Source organism: Capra hircus, chromosome 7 (assembly GCF_001704415.2).
Source record: "Capra hircus breed San Clemente chromosome 7, ASM170441v1, whole genome shotgun sequence".
NCBI lineage: Eukaryota > Metazoa > Chordata > Mammalia > Artiodactyla > Bovidae > Capra > Capra hircus.
Window position 1 is genome coordinate 59,103,351 of NC_030814.1, and position 24,020 is coordinate 59,127,370.

Sequence of the window (24,020 nt, forward strand, 5' to 3'; positions counted from 1 at the left end):
AACCTGGCCAGCCTTTGCGCAACAGGATACAGGGCGAGGCGGAGCCGGTTCTGGGCCTCACTATTAAAAGCCTGGCAGCTGCTACCTTCACACTCTTGAAGGACAGGGAGATGTGCAGAGAGAGGCCTCATGGAGGTAAACGAGGTCTAAGTCATGTGAGTGAGGTCGTCTTGGACATTTCAGCTCCAGCCAGGCTGACAGCTGAATTAAGTCATGCAAGTGACCCCAGGAGAGATCCCCTAAAGCCAACTCACTGGACCATGAGAAATAATAAATCACTGTTGTTTTAAGCCACTTAGTTTCAGAGTGATATGTTATACAATAGTAACTGAAACACAACCTCTCTGAGCTTCATATTCCACTATAACACGGGACTAATGCCAGAGGGTCATTGTGACAATCATGTGAAGCTAATGCCAATGCAAGAAATATTAACTATTATTATTATTATTAAAAATCATCCCCGGAGACCCTTGACATATTGAGGGTGTGCTCCCCAGGGAAGCCTGATTCTCACAAACACCTGCTCCTTCCAATCACATGGTTTCCAAAAAGCTGGTTTGCTGAGGAAAACAAATGCTTAAAAAATATATAGTATCTGAGAAAGTGAAATTTGAACTATAAACAGAGTACCAAAGAAGGGTCTGCTTAGATCAGCCATCTACCCACCTTCTTGTACATTCAACACATCTTTATTAAATCCTTACTAATTACCAAATATCAATTAAGAATAGCTAAGACCCCCTCCAGCTCAGCTGGTAAAGAATCTGCCTGCAATGCAGGAGACCTGGGTTCAATTCCTGGGTTGGGAAGATACCCTGGAGAAGGGAAAGGCTACCCACCCCAATATTCTGGCCTGGAGATGGGATCGCAAAGAGTTAGACACAACTGAGTGACTTTCACTTTCACTAAGACCCTGGAATAATTTCCACCTCGGTGGCTATTAACAGAATGGACTACACACTAGAACTCCAGCTGAGAGATGGCATATGCAGCAGTAGATACATCTAAAATCATCCTGCTAGAGGGAAAAAAACCCTTTAAATTTCTGCAGAGCACTCAAATTCTCGTGCTTAGAATATAGGCCCCAAGAATGATTCTGACTGAAGATTCCAGGAGCAACAGAGAGAAATAAATGAAATGGGTTCCCTAAAGGGGCATCCCTTAGTGAGGGGGGTCAGAGGGTCCCATTCACAGAATCTGGATCCCCCAGAAGCCAGACTGAAAGAAGGACTTCAGCATCTGGCATCGCCTGCCAAGTCTGGCGCAGAATGGGTGTAGGCAATTAACCCAGGCTGATGTCAGTGAGAAACCCTGTAGAGAAGGATGTTCAACAGCTTTTGAATGCATTTATGAAATCATGACAAATTGATAACACTAAACTAAAAGAACCTTTTAATCCTAAGAACAATTAAGATCCTATTTTTTCCTCAAAAATGCTGACATAATATTAATACTTAAATGACACCAAAGGTAAGAAAGAGGGCCAAACCCATGAATACTTTCTGCATGAGCCCAGGAAGCACTTATTCTAGACGAGCTCTGGAACATTCCAGTCCACTGAATGCTACTTATAATCAGTACAAACAATACAGGCCCGGAAATGTTCGGATAGGCCTGTATTGCCTGTATTGTATAGGCCAGAAGGGCTCTGGGTGAAAGATACAACCTAGGGAGGCACTGGACTGAGTCTATTGTTCAATACAAATGCTGGGCTGACTTTTTTTTTTATTGACATATATACTAAAGTGCACAGATAAAAAGTTTGAGGCTTGTAAAATGTTTATACCCAGATTAAGATAAAAGCATACTCCCAATACCCAGAAGGTTCCCTGTGCCCTTCCCAGTCAATAACAAACCCCACCCTAGCCCCCCACTCCACTATTTTGATCTCCAGAACCACAGGTTAGTTTGGCTTAGTCTTGAATTGCACATAAACAGACCACATACATTATGTGGTCTTTTCAGACTGTCTTCTTTCATTCATCACAGGGTTACCTTATTTTGAAACAGAAACCTAGAAACTGAGCTTTATTTTCAGGAAATCCCCCTCTGATGTCACAGACCTGGATGCCAACTATTCTGATTATACTGGTTGTACTTCCTGAACTCCTCCAAGCACATGTTGTAACACTTTAAAACAGAAACAGAACCTTGGATTGTAAAAGTTTTTCTTCAAAATAAACTAAATCTTTTAAAGGTATTCAAATCTATTCAACCTTAATATAGCCTCTGACTTAATACCATAAAAGTGTAATGTTTCCCATACTGAGCCCACAACTCCTCTTAAACCTATTTTTCTTCTTTGGTATCCACCCATTCTAAAGAACCCTCAAATTCTGAAATAAAAAGAACCTTCAATTCTGTTACTACTTTTGATTAGTAAGGGGTTAAACTATAAAATTTAACCTTAGGGGTTAAACTATAAATTAACCTCAGAAAATCTCTGAGGCAGCTTACGGTTCTAAAATTCAGACGAATGCGGCAGTTCAGAAAAGAGAGGAGAGGGACAACAGCAATAAGATACAGGTACAGAGTCCACAGTTAACCTGTCAGGATTCAGATCTGGGCTCTGCCATTTCTAGCTGGGTGGCCTTGGGCAAGTCATTACTCCACTCTGTGCCTCAATCACTTCACTGTAAAATGGGAATAACCTCATAAGACTGTTGCAAGGATTAAATGTGAATGTATATAAAGCTCTTAGGAAAGCACCTGGCACATAATAAGCACTCAGTAAGAATGAGCTATATTCAAAAGCTGAAAGCTCTAAGAGAGCAACAATTCTGCAAACCAAAAGGTTACAGAACAGTCACAGCAGTCACCCAGACATGTAGCACAGTGCTTCTCAAGATGTCTCCTTCCTAACCCTTCACAGACTGCTACTTTTTGTAAAATGCGAGATTACAGGCTTGAATGTCACGGCAATGTCAAACTGTTTTCAAAGTTTTTGATGTTTACTCTAAAAATGTTTACACTTTCAGTATTTACCTCATGCCCTTGTCTCCAGAGTAAACTTTGAGAAGCACTGTTCTAGCACACAAGAAGGACCACAAGCCTGCTGACAACTCAGCTAGCAGGTTACACAGAATTATGAAAACATATTAGCAAAGAAAACCAACCTCAACAGCAGGGGCAAGAGGATGACTTGAGGGTCAACAAGTTGAGAGATAAAATAATCCCAACAGGCTAAACTTGGAAAACAAAACTGGCTGCCAGAGCAAGAATCCAACTGCTAATTTGCCCCCATTCACTGCTTGAGGAGGTCCCCTCAAAAAACATGCCAGCCAGGAAGTGAAGTGAAGGAAGGAAGGGGTCAAGAGATATGAAGGAGGAAGCAGAGCTGAGTCAACTCTCCTGAGTCAGAAGCCAATCTATGCAGTCACCAAGCTTTGGGAATGTCAACCACAGCACACACAGAGGCAGAGTTTCTCCTCTGCCAAAGAAAACATGCAAAGCAAACATCTCCTTTGGTGGTGTGGGACTGCACACGTGCACCCGGGTACACACACAGTCGTCCCTCAGTGTCCGTGAGGACTTGTTCTAGGACCCACATAATACCAAAACCTGTGGTGCCTCGAGTGCCTTATATATAAATACTTTATATGAAAGAAATTTGCATATAACCTACACATGTCCTTCTGTATGCTTTAGATCACTTATAGATTATTCATAACACCCAAGACAATGTAAACGTTGTTTAAATAGTTGTAAATACAACATGAATGTTATGGAAGTAGTTTCTAGAGTGTAGCAAAAAGTTCTGCCTTTTGGAAATTTCCAGAATTTCTTTCCCCAAATATTTTCAATCTGGTGGTTGGTTGAATTCATGGGTACGGAACCCACAGATACGGAGGGCCGACTGTATACCCACCCCATTGACATCACAGTACCTGTGGTTTTAGGAGGCTCCTGAGGTCCGCCCTGCCAGCCGTACTGTGGGTATCCTTGGTAGGGGTACCCGCCCTGAGGAGGTGGGTAGGGTCCCCCTGGAGGTCCTGGAGGGTAGAACCCAGGCCCCATTGGTTGTGATGGATAAGGGGGATACGGGGCTGTCGGACCGGGGCCCGGATACGGCGGAGGGTTCCCTTGGTTCATCAGGGACCTGCAGAGTACACCTAGGAGACAAACAGTGAAAGTTATTTGTTTTTAACCTGAGGAAATCATCAGAAAAAAACTGTAATCATGAAACAATTTACCAATTGCCTTAGAGATATCCTAAACCTCTTGCACACTTTCAGCTCTGCCCATTTTGTTTCCTTCTCCCCACTCGTGAATATCTTATGTATCTGATTGCTTTTTGTCTGCCTGCCTCACTAGATGACAGGCTGTGACAGCAGGAATCAGGCCAAGCAGCCATGCCAGCAGTGAGTGACCAGGGACGAGGTAAGGGCTGTTCCGCCCCGGGCACTGGGTGGCCTGGTCGCTTGCCCCAGACCCCTAGCTCTGCGCAGCTGAGCGGTGTGCTCGGTTGTCACCGTGCAAACGGTAGAGCTATTTACAGAGGATGCCAAGCATCTTCTCTGACCATCCAGGCTCCCAGGACTCGGGAGGGCTCACCAGGAACCCCCACTGTTTTATAGTTCCTGTTCTGGGTGCTTTGGTTCTGTGAGGGAGGCCATTTCCTCCCAGCCCCCAGAGCCTTTTATCCATTTTCTTGATTAGGCCTGAAGTCTGGAGGGGGTCAGCATCTCCTTTCTATCATCTCTGTAGCCCCTGAAGTGCCTGATCAAGGCCTTTCTGATTAAAAGCATTTCTGGAGAATGCAAAGTCCATACACACTGGATGAATCTGATACTGTCATCTTGCTGCCTGGTACTGTTACCCCTCTCCTGTGCTGATACGTAATATTTTACCTATCTAAGTTAATAAAGGAAAGAGTCTCATGCTCAAAATTTAATAATTTCACCATTAATTCTTCATAACATGCAATCAATAAATTCATAAATGACTCTATAAAAAGAAGAGAACAACTTCTTATAAAGTAATAAATTTTCTTACTTATAAATAAAGTAAGCCTCCCTAAAAAATATGGATTAAAATAGTGCACTTTGCTGGCTGCCCACACAACAACCATATCCTCCTTCATAATAAGTCAGATTTCCAGTTACGCATCCATTCTTTCCTCCTGCAGTTCATGTGCTTCATAGGAAGCTCCTTACCAGCTCCAGGGTAAACCTAGTCTAACCTAAGCCAATCCAGTTCACCCCTTCCTCTTTTCCATCAAGATTGATTCAAGGAATTTAGGACTAAGCCAATCACAAATGGCAATCCTTGGTCACTCGGATTATTTCTAAAGTGGTTTGATCAGTTAAAATCTTAGGGCTCTTCAAACACACTCCCAAACGTCCTTTTACCTTAACATAGGCAAACACATAGTCCAGCAAGGACACGGGCTACAAATTGCTGACAGCCAATCTTCAGCCCTGAGGGGGTCACCAGCCTTAAGATGCAGTAGGTACTTTAGAAAGGTACAGCAGAAAGAAGGAAAGAAATGGAATTCCAGATGACTTTATCAGTTCACTTCAGTTTCGTCCGACTCTGCAACTCCATGAATCGCAACGCGCCAGGCCTCCCTGTCCATCACCAACTTTCGGAGTTCACTCAAACTCAAGTCCATCGAGTCGGTGATGCTATCCTCTGTCGTCCCCTTTTCCTTCTGCCCCCAGTCCCTCCCAGCATCGGAGTCTTTTCCAATGAGTCAACTCTTTGCATGAGGTGACCAAAGTACTGGATTTTCAGCTTTAGCATCATTCCTTACAAAGAAATCCCAGGGCTGATCTCCTTCAGAATGGACTGGTTGGATCTCCTTGCAGTCCAAGGGACTCTCAAGAGTCTTCTCCAACACCACAGTTCAAAAACATCAATTCCTCGGCGCTCAGCTTTCTTCACAGTCCAACTTCACATCCATACATGACTACTGGAAAAACCACAGCCTTGACTAGATGGACTTTGTTGGCAAAGTAATGTCTTTGCTTTTGAATATACTATCTAGGTTGGTCATAATCCTGCAAGATGATGCTGTGAAAGTGCTACACTCAATATGTCAGCAAATTTGGAAAACTCAGCAGTGGCCACAGGACTGGAAAAGGTCAGTTTTCATTCCAATCCCAAAGAAAGGCCAATGCCAAAGAATGCTCAAACTACCGCACAATTGCACTCATCTCACACGCTACTAAAGTAATGCTCAAAATCCTCCAAGCCACGCTTCAGCAATATGTGAACTGTGAACTTCCAGATGTTCAAGCTAGTTTTAGCAAAGGCAGAGGAACCAGAGATCAAATTGCCAACATCCGCTGGATCATCGAAAAAGCAAGAGAGTTCCAGAGAAACATCTATTTCTGCTTTATTGACTATGCCAAAGCCTTTGACTGTGTGGATCACCACAAACTGGAAAATTCTGAAAGAGATGGGAATACCAGACCACCTGACCTGCCTCTTGAGAAACCTATATGCAGGTCAGGAAGCAACAGTTAGAACTGGACATGGAACAACAGACTGGTTCCAAATAGGAAAAGGAGTGCGTCAAGGCTGTATATTGTCACCCTGCTTATTTAACTTATATGCACAATACATCATGAGAAATGCTGGGCTGGAAGAAGCACAAGCTGGAATCAAGATTGCTGGGAGAAATATCAATAACCTCAGATATGCAGATGACACCACCCTTATGGCAGAAAGGGAAGAGGAACTCAAGAGCCTCTTGATGAAAGTGAAAGAGGAGAATGAAAAAGTTGGCTTAAAGCTCAACATTCAGAAAACTAAGATCATGGCATCTGGTCCCATCACTTCATGGGAAATAGACGGGGAAACAGTGGAAACAGTGTCAGACTTTATTTTTTGGGCTCCAAAATCACTGCAGATGGTGATTGCAGCCATGAAATTAAAAGATGACTTTATAATAGCTCATAAATCAGACTGAATCCCAACTTAACCTAAACTACTACCTCTGTAGAATTTCCAGTGCTAGGAGCCAATAGTAAGGTAAGCTAAGGAATCCCTGAGTGATGTTCAAGCAAGCAGACATTTATATAGTGCGGACTATGCCTGGCACTGGTCTAAGTAGTGGGGTATAGAAATGAACATGGTTCAAATCCTTCCCTGGACAATGAGTTAAAAAGAGAAACATAAGGATAGTGTTTTTTAGAAAAGGTGGTAAATAGATTACTGGGCTGGAGTAGGAGCTTAAATCCAGTGGGAGGAGGTGCAAGTGAGACTGTCATTTGAAGGAGGCGATAATAAACTGAAACTTTATAATATGGAGTCAGAATGGCTGGAAGCTCTCTCTTTTGATCACATCTGTCTTCTGTCTCCAGTCTTCTTTTTCCAGGGGCCTAACAGGGATTCAGAAAAGAATGGGAGTTCTTTCCCCTGTTTGTTCTCTGGCCTGTGCCAACATGGCATCATACTCTGATCTGGGAATGACTTTCCCTTTAACCTAAGGCAAAGGCTGGTGGTGACTAACACTGCAATCATCATGTGAATCTGAGCATACTTAACTGCTGATTACTTTTGCATTTCCTCTCTCCTACCTGGAAGGCTGTGGTAAACCTAGTGAGCCCTGGTTAATACAGAAATCAGTCTTATTAATCCCCTATGGCTATCCCATTAGTTACAGAACACAGCCATCATAACTATTCTTTCCTAAAATTCAGTGGGTGTGTATAGGGGTTGGGGTCAGTGGGTATCCTCTGAATTGACCTAATTCCATCAAAACTAGTTTAATAACTTCATTAATCCAACAAGACCCTGTAATAATGATTGTTCTCCCTCTAGCAAAGTCTGGACCTATATTTCTCGGAAGACACTGCCCTTCTAAAAACAATGAGCAGTGAAAGGGTAAAGAGAACAAAGTATTTAGAAATATCACAACCTCACATCTCAATGTTTCATGACTTTTCTTGATTGATTTCTGTGTATGTATTCTTCACTATTCCTGGGACCCTCAAAACTCTCTCAAATAAATGTGTCTTCCCCCTTCTCCCTCAATCATGTTTCCCCCTCGTTTTTGGTGCATATCTTTCCCCTGCCTGAGAAACTGCTTGATGTCTGGGGTTGGGGGGAACCTCATGTGCTACTCAGAGGCACTAATAAAGAGGCTAAACCAAACAGTGCTCTGCTGTCACGACCCAGCCCTACTGCACACTCTGTCCCTGTGTTCCCAGAACACAATCATCTTAGGGCAATAACATCTGGATTTATTTTCAGTGTCCTCTAGGCTGGAAAAAAATCCCAACAAGTGAACAGCAAAAATCACAGAAACTCCATCTATATTGAGATCAAGGATTCCAGAGCTGGCATCTGAAAAGCAGGAGTTCACCCAGTGGGAATCAATTGTTTCCAAGTTTGCCCAGAAGGAAACCCAAGTAAGGAAAGACTCCCTCACATTAACACAGTCTAGTACAAACCATTTAACATAACAAAAATATAAATGAGCTTTAAATTTAAGGTATGATACAAAACTTTAAAACATGAATTTTTCCCTTATAAATTTGGTTGGGTGAAACGTAAGCACTGCTCTAGGAGAGTATGTTATACTGAAGATCAAATGTAAACAGTAGAAACTGCAGCATTAAGGACAGTTCACAGCTCCAAAAGAGACAGCTCAAATCAAGCAGGAGCCAGGATCAACTGAAAAAGAATTCAGAGTATTGACAGTAAATATGATCCAAGGTCTCAGAAAAAGAATGGAGGCACAGATCAAGAAGATATAAGAACTGTTTAACAAAGAGGTAGAAAACCTAAAGAATAAACAGAGATGAATAATAACTGAAATGAAAAATACGCTAGAAAAAAATCAATAGCAGAATAAATGAGGCAGAAGGATTGGTAAGTGAGCTGGAAGATAGAACAGTGTAAATTATTGCCATGGAACCAAATAAAGAAAAAAAAATGGGGGGAAAAAAAGAGGATGGTCTCAGAGACCTCTGGGACAACACTAAACACACAATTTGCATTATAGGGGTCCCAGAAGGAAAAAGGAAAGGACCTGAAAAAAATATTTGAAGAGATAATAGCTGAAAACTACCCTATCATGGGAAAGGAAACAGTCACAGCCAAGTCCAGGAAGCACAGAGAGTCCCAGGCAGAATAAACCCAAGGAAGATCGTGCTGAGAGGCATAGTAATCAAACTGACAGAAAATATTAAAACATTATTGACTGGGAGATTTCCGCAGAAACTGATGCCTGTGGCTGGCAATTTCTTACGTAAGTGAATACTGAAATGTTTCCAGTCAATAATGCTTAGATAACAAGATATATTAATATGTCTCTAGTCATTAAGTTGTTAAAAGCAACAAGGGAAAAGCAACAAATAACATACAAGGGGGAAGTTCTCTGTTGGTCCAGTGGTTAGGATATAGTACTTTCACTGCCATATCCCTGAGTTCAATCCCTGGTAGAACTAAAATCCCATAAGCTGCACAGTGGAGAAACAAAACCAAAAAAAGAAACCATATGTAAGAATTCCCCTAAGGTTATCAGCTGATTTTTCAGCAGAAATTCCACAGGCCAGAAGGGAGTGGCACACTATATTTAAAGTGATGAAAGGGAAGAACCCACAACCAAGAATTCCACCCAGCTGGACTCTCATTAAAATTTGATGGAGAAATCAAAAGCTTTACAGACAAGCAAGAGCTAAGAGAATTAAGCACGAGTAGACCAACTTTCCAACAAATGCTAAAGGAGCTTCTCTAGGTGGAAAAGAAAAGGCCAAACTAGAAACAGGAAAATTATGAATGGAAAAGCTCACCAGCAAAGCACACATATAGTAAAGGTAGGAAATCATCCACATACAAATATGATATCAAAACCCACAATCATAAGAAGAGGAAAGCACAATGCAGGATATTGAAAATGCATTTGAAATTAAAAGACCAGCAAGTTAAAACAGTTTTGTTTATATATAGACCACTGTATCAAAACTTCATGGAAATCACAAACCAAAAATCCACAATAGATGAAAAAAAAAAAAAACACCACACACAAAGAAAAGCAATCCAAAACAACACTAAAGTTAGTTATCAAATCACAAGAGACAAGAACAAAAGAGGAAAAAAGACTTACAAATTCAAAACAATTAACAAAATGGCAATAAGAACATCAGTTCAGTTCAGTCGCTCAGTTGTGTCTGACTCTTTGCGACCCCATGAATCGCAGCACGCCAGGCCTCCCTGTCCATCATCAACTCCCGGAGTTCACTCAGACTCACGTCCATCGTGATGCCATCCAGCCATCTCATCCTCTGTCGTCCCCTTTTCCTCCTGCCCCCAATCCCTCCCAGCATCAGAGTCTTTTCCAATGCGTCAACTCTTCACATGAGATGGCCAAAGTACTGGAGTTTCAGCTTTGGAAGCATCATTCCTTCCAAAGAATACCCAGGACTGATCTCCTTTAGAATGGACTGGTTGGATCTCCTTGCAGTCCAAGGGACTCTCAAGAGTTTTCTCCAACACCACAGTTCAAAAGCATCAATTCTTTGGCGCTCAGCTTTCTTCACAGTCCAACTCTCGCATCCATACATGACCACTGGAAAAACCATAGCCTTGACTAGATGGACCTTTGTTGGCAAAGTAATGTCTCTGCTTTTCAATATGCTATCTAGGTTGGTCATAACTTTCCTTCCAAGGAGTAAGTGTCTTTTAATTTCATGGCTGCAATCACCATCTGCAGTGATTTTGGAGCCCCCCAAAATAAAGTCTGACACTGTTTCCACTGTTTCCCCATCTATTTCCCATGAAGTGATGGGACCAGATGCCATGATCTTCGTTTTCTGAATGTTGAGCTTTAAGCCAACTTTTCCACTCTCCTCTTTCACTTTCATCAATAAGAACATACATGGAGTAGGAAATGGCAACCCACTCCAGTATTGTTGCCTGGGAAAGTCTGTGGACAGAGGAGGCTGGCAGGGTACAGCCCATGGGGTCGCAAAGAGTCGACACAACTGAGCAGCTGAGCACAAACAAGGGCCCACCTTAATCCAGACTGAGCTTATCTCAAAATCCACAGTTACATGTACAAAGATTGTTTTTCCAAATCAGGTCCTCTTTGTAGGTTCTGGAGGTTACAACTTGGGCATACCTTTGGGGCTGCTATTAAACCTGCTGCAGTCTGGTAAGAAAAAAAAAAAAAAAAAAAAAAAAAATAAGAACATACATACTGATAATTACCTTAAATATAAATGGATTAAATGTTCCAATAGAAGACAGAGACTGCTAGTCTTAAAAAAGACAAGACCTATTTTTCTCTCCCTACAAGAGACCCAATTCAGATCTGGGGATGCATACAGACTAAAGTGAGGGAATAGTAATCTCCATGCAAATGGAAATCAAAAGAAACCTGGAATGTCAATACTCATAGCAGACAAAATAGACTTTACAATAAAGACTGTTACATGAGACAAAGAAGGACACTACATAATGATTAAGGGATCAATTCAAGAACAAGATATAACAATTGTAAATATATATGCACCCAACATAGGAGCATCTCAATATTTAAGGTAAATGCTAACAACCATAAAAAGAGGAAATGACAGTAACACAATAATAGTGAGGGACTTTAAGACCTCACTTTTATCAAAGGACAGATCATAAAGACAGAAAATTTAAAAGGAAACACAGGTCTTAAATGACACATTAGACTACAAGGACTTAACTGATATTTCTAGAACATTTCATCCCCAAATAGATGAATATACATTCTTTTCAAGTGCACATGGAACATACTCCAAGAAATCACATGCTGGGCCACAAAGCAAGTCTCAGTAAATTTAAGAAAATTAAAATAATATCAAACATCTTATCCAACCACAATGCTATGAGATTAGAAATCAATTACAGAGAAAAAAACTAAAAAACACAGACACAATGGAGGCTAAACACTGTTACTAAACAACCAATGGATCACCACTGAAATCAAGGAGGAAATTAAACAACAACCTGTAGACAAACAACAGTGAAAACACAACAACCTAAAACCTATGGGATGCAACAAAAGTAGTTCTAGAAGTAGAGAGAAGTTTATAGCAATACAATCTTACTTCAGGAAACAAGAAAAATATCAAACAACCTAACCTGACATCTAAGGCAACTAGAGAAAGAACAACAAACAAAACCCAAAGTTAATAAAAAGAAATAAATCATAAAGAGTAGAGCAGAAATCAATGAAATAGATAAAAAAAAAAAACCCAGAAACAATCAATGAAATTAAAAGCTGGTTCTCTGAAAAGATAAAATTGATAAACCTTTAGTCAGATTCATCAGGAAAAAGGGGAGAGTGCTCAAATCAATAAAATTAGAAATGAAAAAGATGTTACAACTGACACCACAAAAATACAAACGATTATAAGAGACTGCTACAAACAACTATATGCCAATAAAATGGACAACCTAGAAGAAATGGACAAATTCTTAGAAAGGTACAACCTTGCAGAACTGAACCAAGAAGAAATAGAAATATGAAAAGATCAATCACAAGTATTGAAACTATGGTTTAAAACTCCCAACAAACAAAAGTCCAGGACCAGATGGCTTCACAGGCAAATTCTATCAAAAATTTAGAGAAAATTGTACATCTGTCCTTATGAAACTATTCCAAAAAAATTTCAGAGAAAGGAACACTCCTTAACTCATTCTATGAGGCCACCATCACCCTGCTACTAAAACCTGACAAAGATGCTACAAAAATAGAAAATTAGAGGCCAGTATCACTGATGAACATAAATGCAAAAATACTCAACAAAATACTAGCAAATCAAATTCAACAATATATTAAAAGGCTCATATATCATAATCAAGTGGAATTTATCCCAGGGATGCAAAGACTTTAATATACACAAACCAATCAATGTGATACACCATCAACAAACTGAAGAATAAATATCATGATCATCTCAGTAGATGCAGAACAACTTTATGACAAAATTCAACATCCGTTTATGATAAAACTCTCCAGAAAGTGGGCACAGAGGGAGCTTACCTCAACATAATAAAGGCCATATATGACAAACCCACAGCTAACATCACACTCAATGGTGAAAAGCTGAAAGCATTTCCTCTAAGATCAGGAACAGGAGAAGGATGTCCACTCTTGCCACTGTTACTCAACATAGTGTTGGAAGCCCTAGCCATGGCAATCAGAGGAGAAAAAGAAATAAAAGGAATTCAAACTGCAGAAGAAGTAAAACTTTCACTGTTTACAGATGGCATTACACTATACATAAAAAATCCTAAAGATGCTACTGGGTAACTACTAGAGTTCATCAATGAACTTGGTAACATTGTAGAATACAAAATTAACACACAGCAATCTGTTGCATTTCTCTACACTAACAATGAAAGAGAAATTAAAGGAACAATCCCATTTTCCATTGCATCAAAAAGAATGAAATACCTAGTAATAAACCTGCCTAAGGAGACAAAAGACCTGTACTCTGAAAACTGTAAGACACTGATGAAAGAAATCGAAGATGACACAAACAGATGGAAAGAAATACCATGTTCTTGGATTGGAAGAATCAATATTGTCAAAATGACTATAATACTCAAGGCAATCTACAGAGTCAATGCAATCCCTATTAAATTACCAGTGGCATTTTTCACATAACTAGAACAAAACATTTAAAAATTTTTTATGGAGACACAAAAGACCTTGAATAGTCAAAGCAATTTTGAGAAAGAAAAATGGAGTTGAAGGAGTTAGGTTCCCTGATTTCAGACTATACTACAAAGCTAGAGTCATAAAAACAATATGGTACTGGCACAAAAATAGAAATATAGACCAATGGAACAGGATAGAAAGCCCAGAAATAAATCCAAGCTACTATGGTTAATTAATCTATGACAAAGGAGACAAAAATGTACAATGGAGGAAACAGAGTCTCTTCAATAAGTGGTGTTGGGAAAACTGGACAGCTACATGTAAAAGAATGAAATAAATTTTTTTAACACCATACACAGAAATAAACTCAAAATAGATTAAAGACCTAAATATAAGACCAGATACTATAAAACTTAGAGGAAAACAGTCAGAATGCTCTATGATATAAAACACAGCAAAGTCTTTTTCATCTGACTCTGAAAGTAATGGAAATAAAAACAAAAATTTAAACAAATAGGACTTAATTAAACTCAAAAGCTTTTGCACAGCAAAGCAAACTATAAATAAAGTGAAAAGACAACACACAGAATGGGAGAAAATATTTGCCAGTGATGTGACCAACAGGGATTAATCTCCAAAATATACAAACTCATGTACCTCAACATCAAAGAAACAAACAACCTAATCAAAAGACAGGCAGAAGACCTAAATAGACATCTCTCCAAAGACGACATACAGATGGCCAATAGGCACATGAAAAGATGCTCAACGTTGCTAATTATCAGAGAATGCAAATCAAAACTGCAGTGAGACATCACCTCACATCAGTCAGCATGGTCATCATCCAAAAGTCTGTGAACAACAGGTACTGGAGGGTGTGGAGAAAAGGGAAGTCCTCCCTACACTGTTGGTGGGAATGTACACTGGTGCGGCCACTAAGGAGAACAGTACAAAGGTTCCTTAAAAAAGTAAACACAGATGATTCAGCAATTCCACTCCTGGGCACGTATCTGGAGAAAACCATGGTTTGAAAGAATTTGTTGTTTAGTTACTAAGCCATGTCTGATTCTTTTGTAATCCCATGTCTTAATACATGCACCCATATGTTTACTGCAGCACTGTTTACAACAGCCAAGACATGAAAGCAACCTAAACGTCCATCAACAGATGAACAGATAAAGAAGATGTGGTACATACGTACAATGGAATATTACTCAGCCATAAAAACAATAATGTCATTTGCAGCAACATGGATGGACCTGGAGATTATCATAACTAAGCGAAGTAAGACAGACAGACAAAGACAAATATCATATGATAATGCTTATATGCAGAATCTTAAAAAAAGATGATACAAATGAACTTATTTATAAAAGAGAAACAGACTTACAGACTTAGAGAACAAATTTATGGTAACCGAAGTGGAAACATGAGTTTGGGAGTGACATATACACACTATATTTAAAATAGATAACCAACAAGGGCCTACTGTATAGCACAGGGAACTCTACTCAATCTAAATGGGAAAAGCATCTGAAAAAGAACAGATACCTGTATATGAATAACGGAATCACTTTGCTATATACCTGAAACTAACACAACGTTATAAATCAACTATAACCCAATATAAAATAAAAACTTTTTTAAAAGACTGTGTTGAATAGTATCTGATGATCCCACTCAAGACATGCTCAAAGTCACAGGATTTTCAGTCATCCAACCATAAAATGAGAAGAGTAGAAACTATTCTTTCAGAAAGTGGCCCATGGAGATAACAATCAAAGACCTCAGCAAAGTAGAGATAAAGGAAAGAATATTTTTCAAAGTTATTTTTTAAATGACAAGATACCTGGTATCTTGGCACTGACCTTGCAGGCAGTAGGGTGGAGAATGTTCCTCTGGAAAAACTGCAGCCCCAAAAGGAAAAACATATTGATAATGATACTCGAGAGTCCAAAGAAATGACTCACCTAGTCATTCTACAATAAAGCCCATGAACAGAGAACTTCTAATCGACTTTTTATTGCCTCATAAATAAATGAATGAACAAGGATTATCAAGACATTTGCAGAAAGCCTGAAACATAAAAGAGCAAAACAAAAAAGAAAAAAGAAAGAAAACCCAAATGTCCAAAAAAACCAAAACAATAAATTACGGTATATCTATGTAATAGTTTCTTTGCACTTATTTTTAATTTGCTTTCAAAGCATGCTATAATATTAAGTGTAAGAAAAATGCAACAGCATGATCCTGATTTTCTTTAAATATTAATAAATGGATCGATGTTACAGAATCAAGAATCCTATAAGAGACCCACATAGTAGTCATGTAATTTAACAGAAAGGTACCACTGCAACTCAGAAAGTAAAAATTAGTCTTTTCAATAAATAGTGCCAACTATTCTTATGGGAGAAAAAAAAATGATCTCCATCCTTATAAACCATGAATAATTCATACTACACCATGGACTTTTATATAAAAGCTAAAGCAAACATACCTTTAGAACAAAGTTTGTAATATATTCATGACTCAGGCAGTATTTTCCTTATGACTCAGCAACTCTTCTCTTAGAAATACACTGAAATAAAATGAGTGCATAAGCACACCGAAGACATATGCAAGAGTCGTCAGTGACTTCCCTGGTGGCCCAGTGGCTAAGATTCTGCACCTCCAATAAGGGGGAGCGGGTGCTGTCTCTGGTCAGGGAACTAAAGATCCCATATGCTGTATGATCTGGACAAAAAAAAGGCCAAAGCAGCTTGATGTATTATAGCCCCAAACTGGAAACTATCCAAGTGTTCATCAACAGCAGAACAGAAAAATTACAGTACAGTCTATCAAATAGAAACTGCCCAGCAATAAGGAAAGAATGATTACTATCTGCAGCAACATGGATGAGTCAAACAGACAATGATCAATGAAAGAACCTAGACTTCATATTGCTAAGATTCCATTTATATGCGATTCAAGAACAGCCAAAACCAATCTACGGATATTGATTGGAAGAGGCACTGGAGGTGACTTCTGGGATAATGGAGATGTTTCCCATCTTAAGCTGAGTCATGATTACATGGAATACTCCTGGAGTTGTACATTAAGATTTTCCTGCTTTAAGTGTACAGTAACAGTAGACAGATAAAATTTGGCTAGATGGAAAAAAAAACCCAACACATTTATAGTGGTTTTCCCTGGGTGCTAGAATTACAGGCAATTGTTATTTATTCTGTATTTTTTAAAATTCCACAGTCAGAATAAAATTGTTTTCTTAGTGCTTTTTGGTGTTTTCATGCTACCCATCTATTTTTTTTTTTTAGATAGCTAGAATGCCTGGAGAAGGAAATGGCAACCCACTCCAGTGTTCTTGCCTGGAGAATCCCAGGGACGGGGGAGCCTGGTGGGCTGCCGTCTGTGGGGTTGCACAGAGTCGGCCACGACTGAAGCGACTTAGCAGCAGCAGCAGCAGAATGCCTCTGTAGACCTTCTGTTTCCTTCTAGTACTCTAATTTCCCTTCCTATTACTAAAAATTCTCCTTTATGGATAAACTACTTTATATCTGCTCATCATTGCTTTTTACAGTGATTTTTGTAATTGTGATTTTTTTTTTTTTAATTTTGGTTATACCACAAGGTATATAGGATCTTAGTTCCCAACCAAGGATCAAATCTGTGCAGCCTGTAGTATAAACTCAGAGTCTGAACCATTGAACAGCCAGGGAAGTCCCATGATTCTTTTCTTCACAAGACACCACAGTTCCTTAAGCTGTTTAAATGTTTTCTTCTGCTTCAAACTGAGAAGTTATTTGGCTAAGTAACAAACTTGGGGTTAAAAAAAATTTTCTCTAGGTTACATACAGACTTTCCCCACCTTGGAACTACTCTTATATTCAAAGCCAGAAGTTATGTTTATCCCTCTCTCTTTATATATCCTTTTTTGGATTTTACAAAACTGAAAAGTTTGAAAACATGAAAACTGATCTTATTCTAAAGACCTCCTCTGTGTCTTTTTTGAACTCCCTAATTAGCTGGCCTTTTAATAGGATCTTTGTGAATAGATTATTTTATATTCTAGGTCGCTCAGGTTTTTTTCTATTCTCATACCCATAATTTTGGGTATGACTGTGCTAAAAAAAAGCTTTAGAATTACTAGCTCTGTGCTGCTCTACCATCTCAGGTTTATAGTTTTCGTTAATTTTGGTGTTGACATGTTTGTTTATTCTATTCACAATCATCTGGCCATTCTAAAAAAAGTAGAGACAACAGGTCAGGGGAGTCAGAGAAGGCTTCTAAGAGGAAGCAACGGTCACACAGAATTAGGCAGAAAGATGAATTCAGATTACTCAAACCTCACACTCTTGTCAGAGATAACACTCAAAAACAACCTTGCTAAGAGTAAACTTTCAGGATCATTGCAGCTTCTTTTTCTATTATTTTTATAACTTTTTCTAGTTATTCTTTATATCTCATGCAATTCTGTTTGCTTGGCAGATAACTATTGGCAAACCTGATCATTTGTTTATTCAACATTAAGTACTTACTACCTGACAGGCCTAGTAACGAGGATATCAGAGGAAGAACTAACTCTAGCTGGCTTGCTCTTCCTCTTCAGTACCTCTGATAATAAAAATAAAATTATCTTTCCATTTGTTGGTTACTGCATCAGATGGAAAAATCTGGAAGTTCGCCAAATTTCAAGGGTATGGTGTGGGTAGTTTGGCTAAACCACCTTTGCCTGGTTCAGAGGGAAGTTATCTCAAAGAGTTACTCAAGTTTATTGAAACTCATGTACAAGTAGAGAATGACCCTGCCAACAGAGGAAGTGGGCCACATAGTGTGAGCCTGCTGTGGGCCAAGAAAAGAAGCAACAGAATCAAATCCGAACCCCAAAGCCACAAGAACAGTCATTCCACAGCCAGCCACAGGCCTTCACCTAGGAAGAACCTACTCCTGACATGCAAGCTTCACACTGGGGCCCTGGGGAACAGTAACAACAAGGGTTCACGTCTACTGATTTTTTTTTTTTTTTGGCTATGCTGCATGGCTTGCGAGATCTTAGTTCTTGGACCAGGGATTGAACCTGTGGCCTCCTCAGTGAAAGCACAGAGTATTAACCACTGGACCACCAGGGAATTCCCAGGATTCCCTTCTAAAAGGTGGCAGTGACATTCACAATAACAGAGCAACACCAGGAGACTCCGACAGTTGATACTGTGACATAGACAAGATCTTTGCTTTTATGACTTCCTCACTATGGGTAACACATTTGGCTGTGTTACCATTTCCTAAGCTGTTTTTCTTTGGGGAACAGGCGGGAAGGAGACAACCTGCTGTTTTATTCATTACTGTCTAAATACTGATTCTAGTATCAATCTCCCAAATATTATTAACCCTCCCTACTTCATTCATGATCTTTTGTTTGCCAGAGAGTTAACCGGGCCTGGAGCAGTCCTCACATAATCAATGAATGAATAAACCAGGGCATGCCTTTTGTATCAGCATTTTGGCTTGTGGCTTTAGCGTCGTAGCCTCTCAGTGGAATGCACAATGACACAGAGCTCAGAAATGGGCTCTTCACTGAACAAGGGCCTCAAAATGCACAAAGGAGGCAAAAAAATAATATTGGATCATTCACCGCTGGAGGCCCTGTCCTAGAGTAATGAAGAATTTCACAGGCTGTCTTGTTTTCCCTTCTTACAAAGGCTATAAAAACTATTTATTGCTTATACAACTGAGTTACACACGAAACTAAAAAAATCTACAAACTGTTTAGTAACATGGCTTGCTAAAGCCACTCAGGTAATTGCTTTGAGCCACTATCTCCAACATTAAACACAAAGATGTAAGCATTCTCCATTTGTCCTGATACATTAGATGAAGAACAATGAAGTCTGAAAAGTCATACACACATTAATAACCCACAATAGTTCAATATTATTTGAAAGCATGGCTATAGCCAATCTCATCTCCCTCCAACAATAAACTTGCAGCCTTGGAGACTGTGAGAATCTGGAGAAGTTCCCCTCAACACAGAAAAACATATCATCTGCTAAAATCTCACTGCCTAAAGCTTTCTATACAGAATCTCTGGCTGGATCCTGTCATTTGGGAGACCTGTCACTCTCTAAGGAATAAGATATATAACCTTTATTAAACAGCCCTCAAAAAAAAAAAAAAAAAAGCTCCTGAATTACTCAACCATCAAAAAGTGAAATAATGCTATTTGCAGCAACATGGATGGACCTAGAGATTACCATACTAAGTGAAGCAAATCAGAAAGAGAAAGACAAATACCATATGCTATCACTTACATGTGGAATATAAAAGACAACACAAGTCAACATATCTGCGGAACATAAACAGACTCGCAGATACAGAGAACTGACTTGTGGTTGCCAATGGGGAGGGGGAGTAGGGGAGGAAAGGACTGGAAGTCTGAGATTAGCACAGGCAAACTTTTATGTATGCCACGGATGAACAACAAGGTCCTACTGAATAGCACAAGGAACTATATTCGATATCCTGTGACGAATTACGAGGGGAAAGAATATGAATAGAATATATATGTAGGACTGAGTCACTCTGCTGTACAGCAGAGACTGACACAGCACTGTAGATCCACTGTACCTCAGTAACATTTAAAACGAGAAGTGCAAATGCAAAAACAACAAAAATCGCCATCTGAAAATATCTACCAACAGCTAAAATAGTGTATGCTGAACCATCCAGGCATCAGAATCCCATTCCTCTCTAATGTTTGGAGGAAATACCCCTTCTTTTTATTGAGAGTTCATTCTTTTTCCTTATAAATTCTTCAATAAAGACTCATTTTTAAGTGAAACTTTCAAATAATAAAAAGAAGTCTATTCTATGAATGAGAAATTCCACCTTTAGGATTTATCCTACAGGTATAGACTAGTGCCTGTATGCAAAAAAAAAAAAAAAAAACACCACTTACACAATTTTATACCATGAACACAAATATTTACTATAACATTTGTTTACAACTATATAACATAATATTATATATAAAATACATACAAATACATATATGATATTTGTTTGTTGTTGTTTAGTCACTAAGTCGTGTCCAACTCTTCCTCTGTCCATGATATTTCCCAGGCAAGAATACTGGAGTGGGTTGCCATTTCCTTCTCCAGGAGATCGTCTCCACCCAGGGATCGAACCTGCATCTCCTACGATTGGCAGGCAGATTCTTTGCCACCACAAACACAAATATTTATTATAACATTTGGTTATAATAACTATATAACATATATTATATATAAAATACATACACATAAGTAAATGATATGTAACATCCTAAAGGTCCACCAATATGGGGACAGTTAAATAAGCAATGGAATTTCCAAACCACAGAACTGTTATTTGACCCTTAAGAAGAATGAGGTGACCCTTAAGAAGAATGAGGTAGAATTACACGCACTGATAATGGAAAAGTGCCAACACAGTGAAAAAAGCAAATTACAATACAAAGCATTCTCACTATCCCATTTGGGCTTAAAAATAAAGTTCTATTTCTAGATCTGAATAGGATACAGTTATATTAGTGAATATAATTATTCATTAAACTATACTTTTTTGTCATACACACTTTTCTACACAGTTGGCCCTCTGTGTCTGCAGGTTTCACAACCTTGGATTCAACCAACAGCAAATTAAAAATATTCAGAAAAAAAAAAAATCCCACAGAGTTCCAGAAAGGAAAGCTTAAATGGCAACCACTTATAAAGCATTTACAATGTGTTAGGTATTACAAGTAATCCAGAGATGATTTAAAGTATTCAGAGGATATGCATAGGTTATATGCAAATACTATGTCATTTTACCTAAGAGATTTGAACATCCACATACTTTTGGTAAGAGGGTCCTGGAACTACTGAGAGGTGCCTATACATGCTAAAAAATGGAAATTATCTTTAGGTAAAGTCTATTTCATAGCTTTTAGGAGAACCCAGGTGGTGCAGTAGTAAAGAATCCACCTGTCAATGCAGGAGACACAGGAGACTCAGGTTCAATCCCTGAGCCAGAAAGATCCCCTGGAGGAGGGACTGTACCCACTCCAATGTTCCTGTCTGGACAGTTCCACGGACAGAGGAACCTGGCGGGCTATACCTCATAAGGTCGTGAAGAGTCGGACACAACTGAGCAGGCACACAACCTATTTCTTAACTTATTGAGCAGGGAAGCCATGCTTCTAGATGCTTCCAACAACCATCTGACTACTACTCAGAATATGTTTTGTTCCAGTTTCAGGGCAGGATCCACAGCTGTGAACAGACCCATAGATTCCAGGCGAACCTCACCAAGGGTTCCTTCTCCAGCCTTTATTAATCTTGGATGGCTCTCTGCAGAAACCACAGGACTCCTAAATGCAGGACAGACTACTGTCTTTGGCTTCTGGAAGGAATTCTCAAAGGTGGACCTCACTCAGCCCCTTGTCTGACAGCTCCCCAAATGCCAGCAATTCCCCCACCTCTCACTACCTCCTTGGGAACTCCAGTGTCCAGCTTCATCTGACCACAAGCTCAGGGACTCTGGTCAGTACCCCACTAATGCAGCTATCTGAAAGCCATGGGGGAGAGAAGACTGGCTCCTCCTCAGAAAGAAAGGCTGGGATCTCTGAATTACATCTAGTCACTGGGATGTACAGGACGGCATTGTCACTCTGCAACTTCAAACAGCCAGTCCTCAAAGTGACAATGGAGAGAAAATGAGTTCAGCAAGAGGGAGGGTAGAAGTGAAAGCAGCAGTGAACAGAAGGAAAAGTAAAAGGGAAGAAAGCTGTTAACAGAGAAAGTCAGTTGAGGAGATGAAAGGACAGGTTAGAGCAGGGAGAGAGAAAAAAGGGAGGAACTCTGCCCCCTGCCAACTTGAGAGGACACACTAGAAAGGCACAGGTCCATCCCTCCCACAAGCTGACAAGACCACTTCCCAGGCCAGGTCCCCCACCAGCTCAGCCCCTGAAAGACGGGCTCTGCCTGGCCCCTCCCAGAGTATTAGACTAGGCTTTGTGGGAAAGTTAAAATCTTGATAGCTTAGAAAGAGGCCCCTACAGCTTCATGTGCTGGTAATTTAAGCACTCCTGGTTCCTGCAGGCTACCAGACCGGCCCTGGCTTCGCTTCATCATTAAAGCAAGCTCTCCTGACCCTGTGCAGGAGCTGCCGCTCAGTCAGCACCGCAGGGCAGCTTCAAAGGACAAGAGTGGATTTCACTGCACACCAGCAAGCACCAGCCGCCCCTGCCATGTGGTCACCCCAAGGACCAGACAACCCAGAGCAGTTCATTCCTTCCTCCTTTCTTTTCTTCATTTTCATAGAATTTTTAAAATAGGCATTACAGACAAAGAGGTTAGACAAAACAGAGGCTAGATGCTAACTTCAGAGTTCTGTCATTAGTTACACCCACCAAGAGCAACTGTATGTCAATATATGGAAGCCAAGGAGATCAAAGGAGTATGGGGTGGTAATTACTTAAAAGCAAAACAAAAAACACAAACTGCATCCACCCTGAGCAAAATTTTGAGTTTTCCAAGCGCACACTTGCACAGAAACAGCAATAGAACACAGCATCAATAAAGTCACATCCTTGGCAGAGGGCCTAGAATTTATTGATGATATAGTATACAGGTTCACCACCACCCAGACCTTCTTTTGGCAAACCTCCTATCAAAACACCAGTGGTTTCAACTGACTGCATGCCTTTCTCTTCAGTTACCAGACCCTTCACTCTGCTGTCTTCCTGGTATCACAGAGCCACTCTGAGTTTCAGGAGGTGGGGTTCAAGAGGCCCTCTTTGAAACCTGGCTACTATCAAACCATCCCTATCACCTGTCTACTGCTGCCTGAAAAAATTCCCAGTGAGTCATATCTTTGGATGAAGGCAGTATTTTTCCAAGCGGGGTATGTGGCAGGTGTGGGGAATGTGGACAATTGTAACAGTTACGCTGTTTAAGATTTGCCTTCTATTTGCGTCAGGTGATAGTTGTTTCCAATTTAAGCCAATCATAGTTTCCCCTTGAAATAACTTCTGGAGTGTTTTGTTTTCAAATGGCACACTTTAAAGAAAAAAATGTTAACAGTACTGATAGCAAAGAAATAAGACAAAAATCACGCAGGTGGAATACAAATGAACTGTGAGAAACAGGTAAAGCATCCACCTCTAAGCCCTTGGACTTTGCATGCAACTAGCCTTCACTGGGGCCTTCCCAGGTGGCTCAGTGGTAAAGAATCCACAGTGCACATGGGTTCAATCCCTGGGTTGAGAAGATCCCCTGGAAGAGAAAATGGCAACCCACTCCAGTATTCTTGCCTGGGAAATCCCATGGACAGAGGAGCCCGGCAGGCTACAGTCCATGGGGTTGCAAAAGAGTTGGACACGACTGAGTGACTAAACGGCAACAACAGC

At 40.0% G+C, this 24,020-nt stretch overlaps 1 protein-coding gene across 2 annotated transcripts in view; it reads right to left on the minus strand.

The window, feature by feature from the left end:
* CYSTM1 (cysteine rich transmembrane module containing 1) overlaps positions 1-24,020 on the minus strand; it is a 70,142-nt gene that overhangs the window by 39,330 nt on the left and 6,792 nt on the right. For both annotated transcript variants that reach the window (XM_018050291.1, XM_005683029.3), the window contains exon 2: positions 3,891-4,115. In XM_018050291.1, coding sequence (XP_017905780.1) covers positions 3,891-4,095 — 205 coding nt within the window. In that variant the 5' untranslated portion in view covers positions 4,096-4,115. The remainder of the gene's footprint in view (positions 1-3,890; positions 4,116-24,020) is intronic.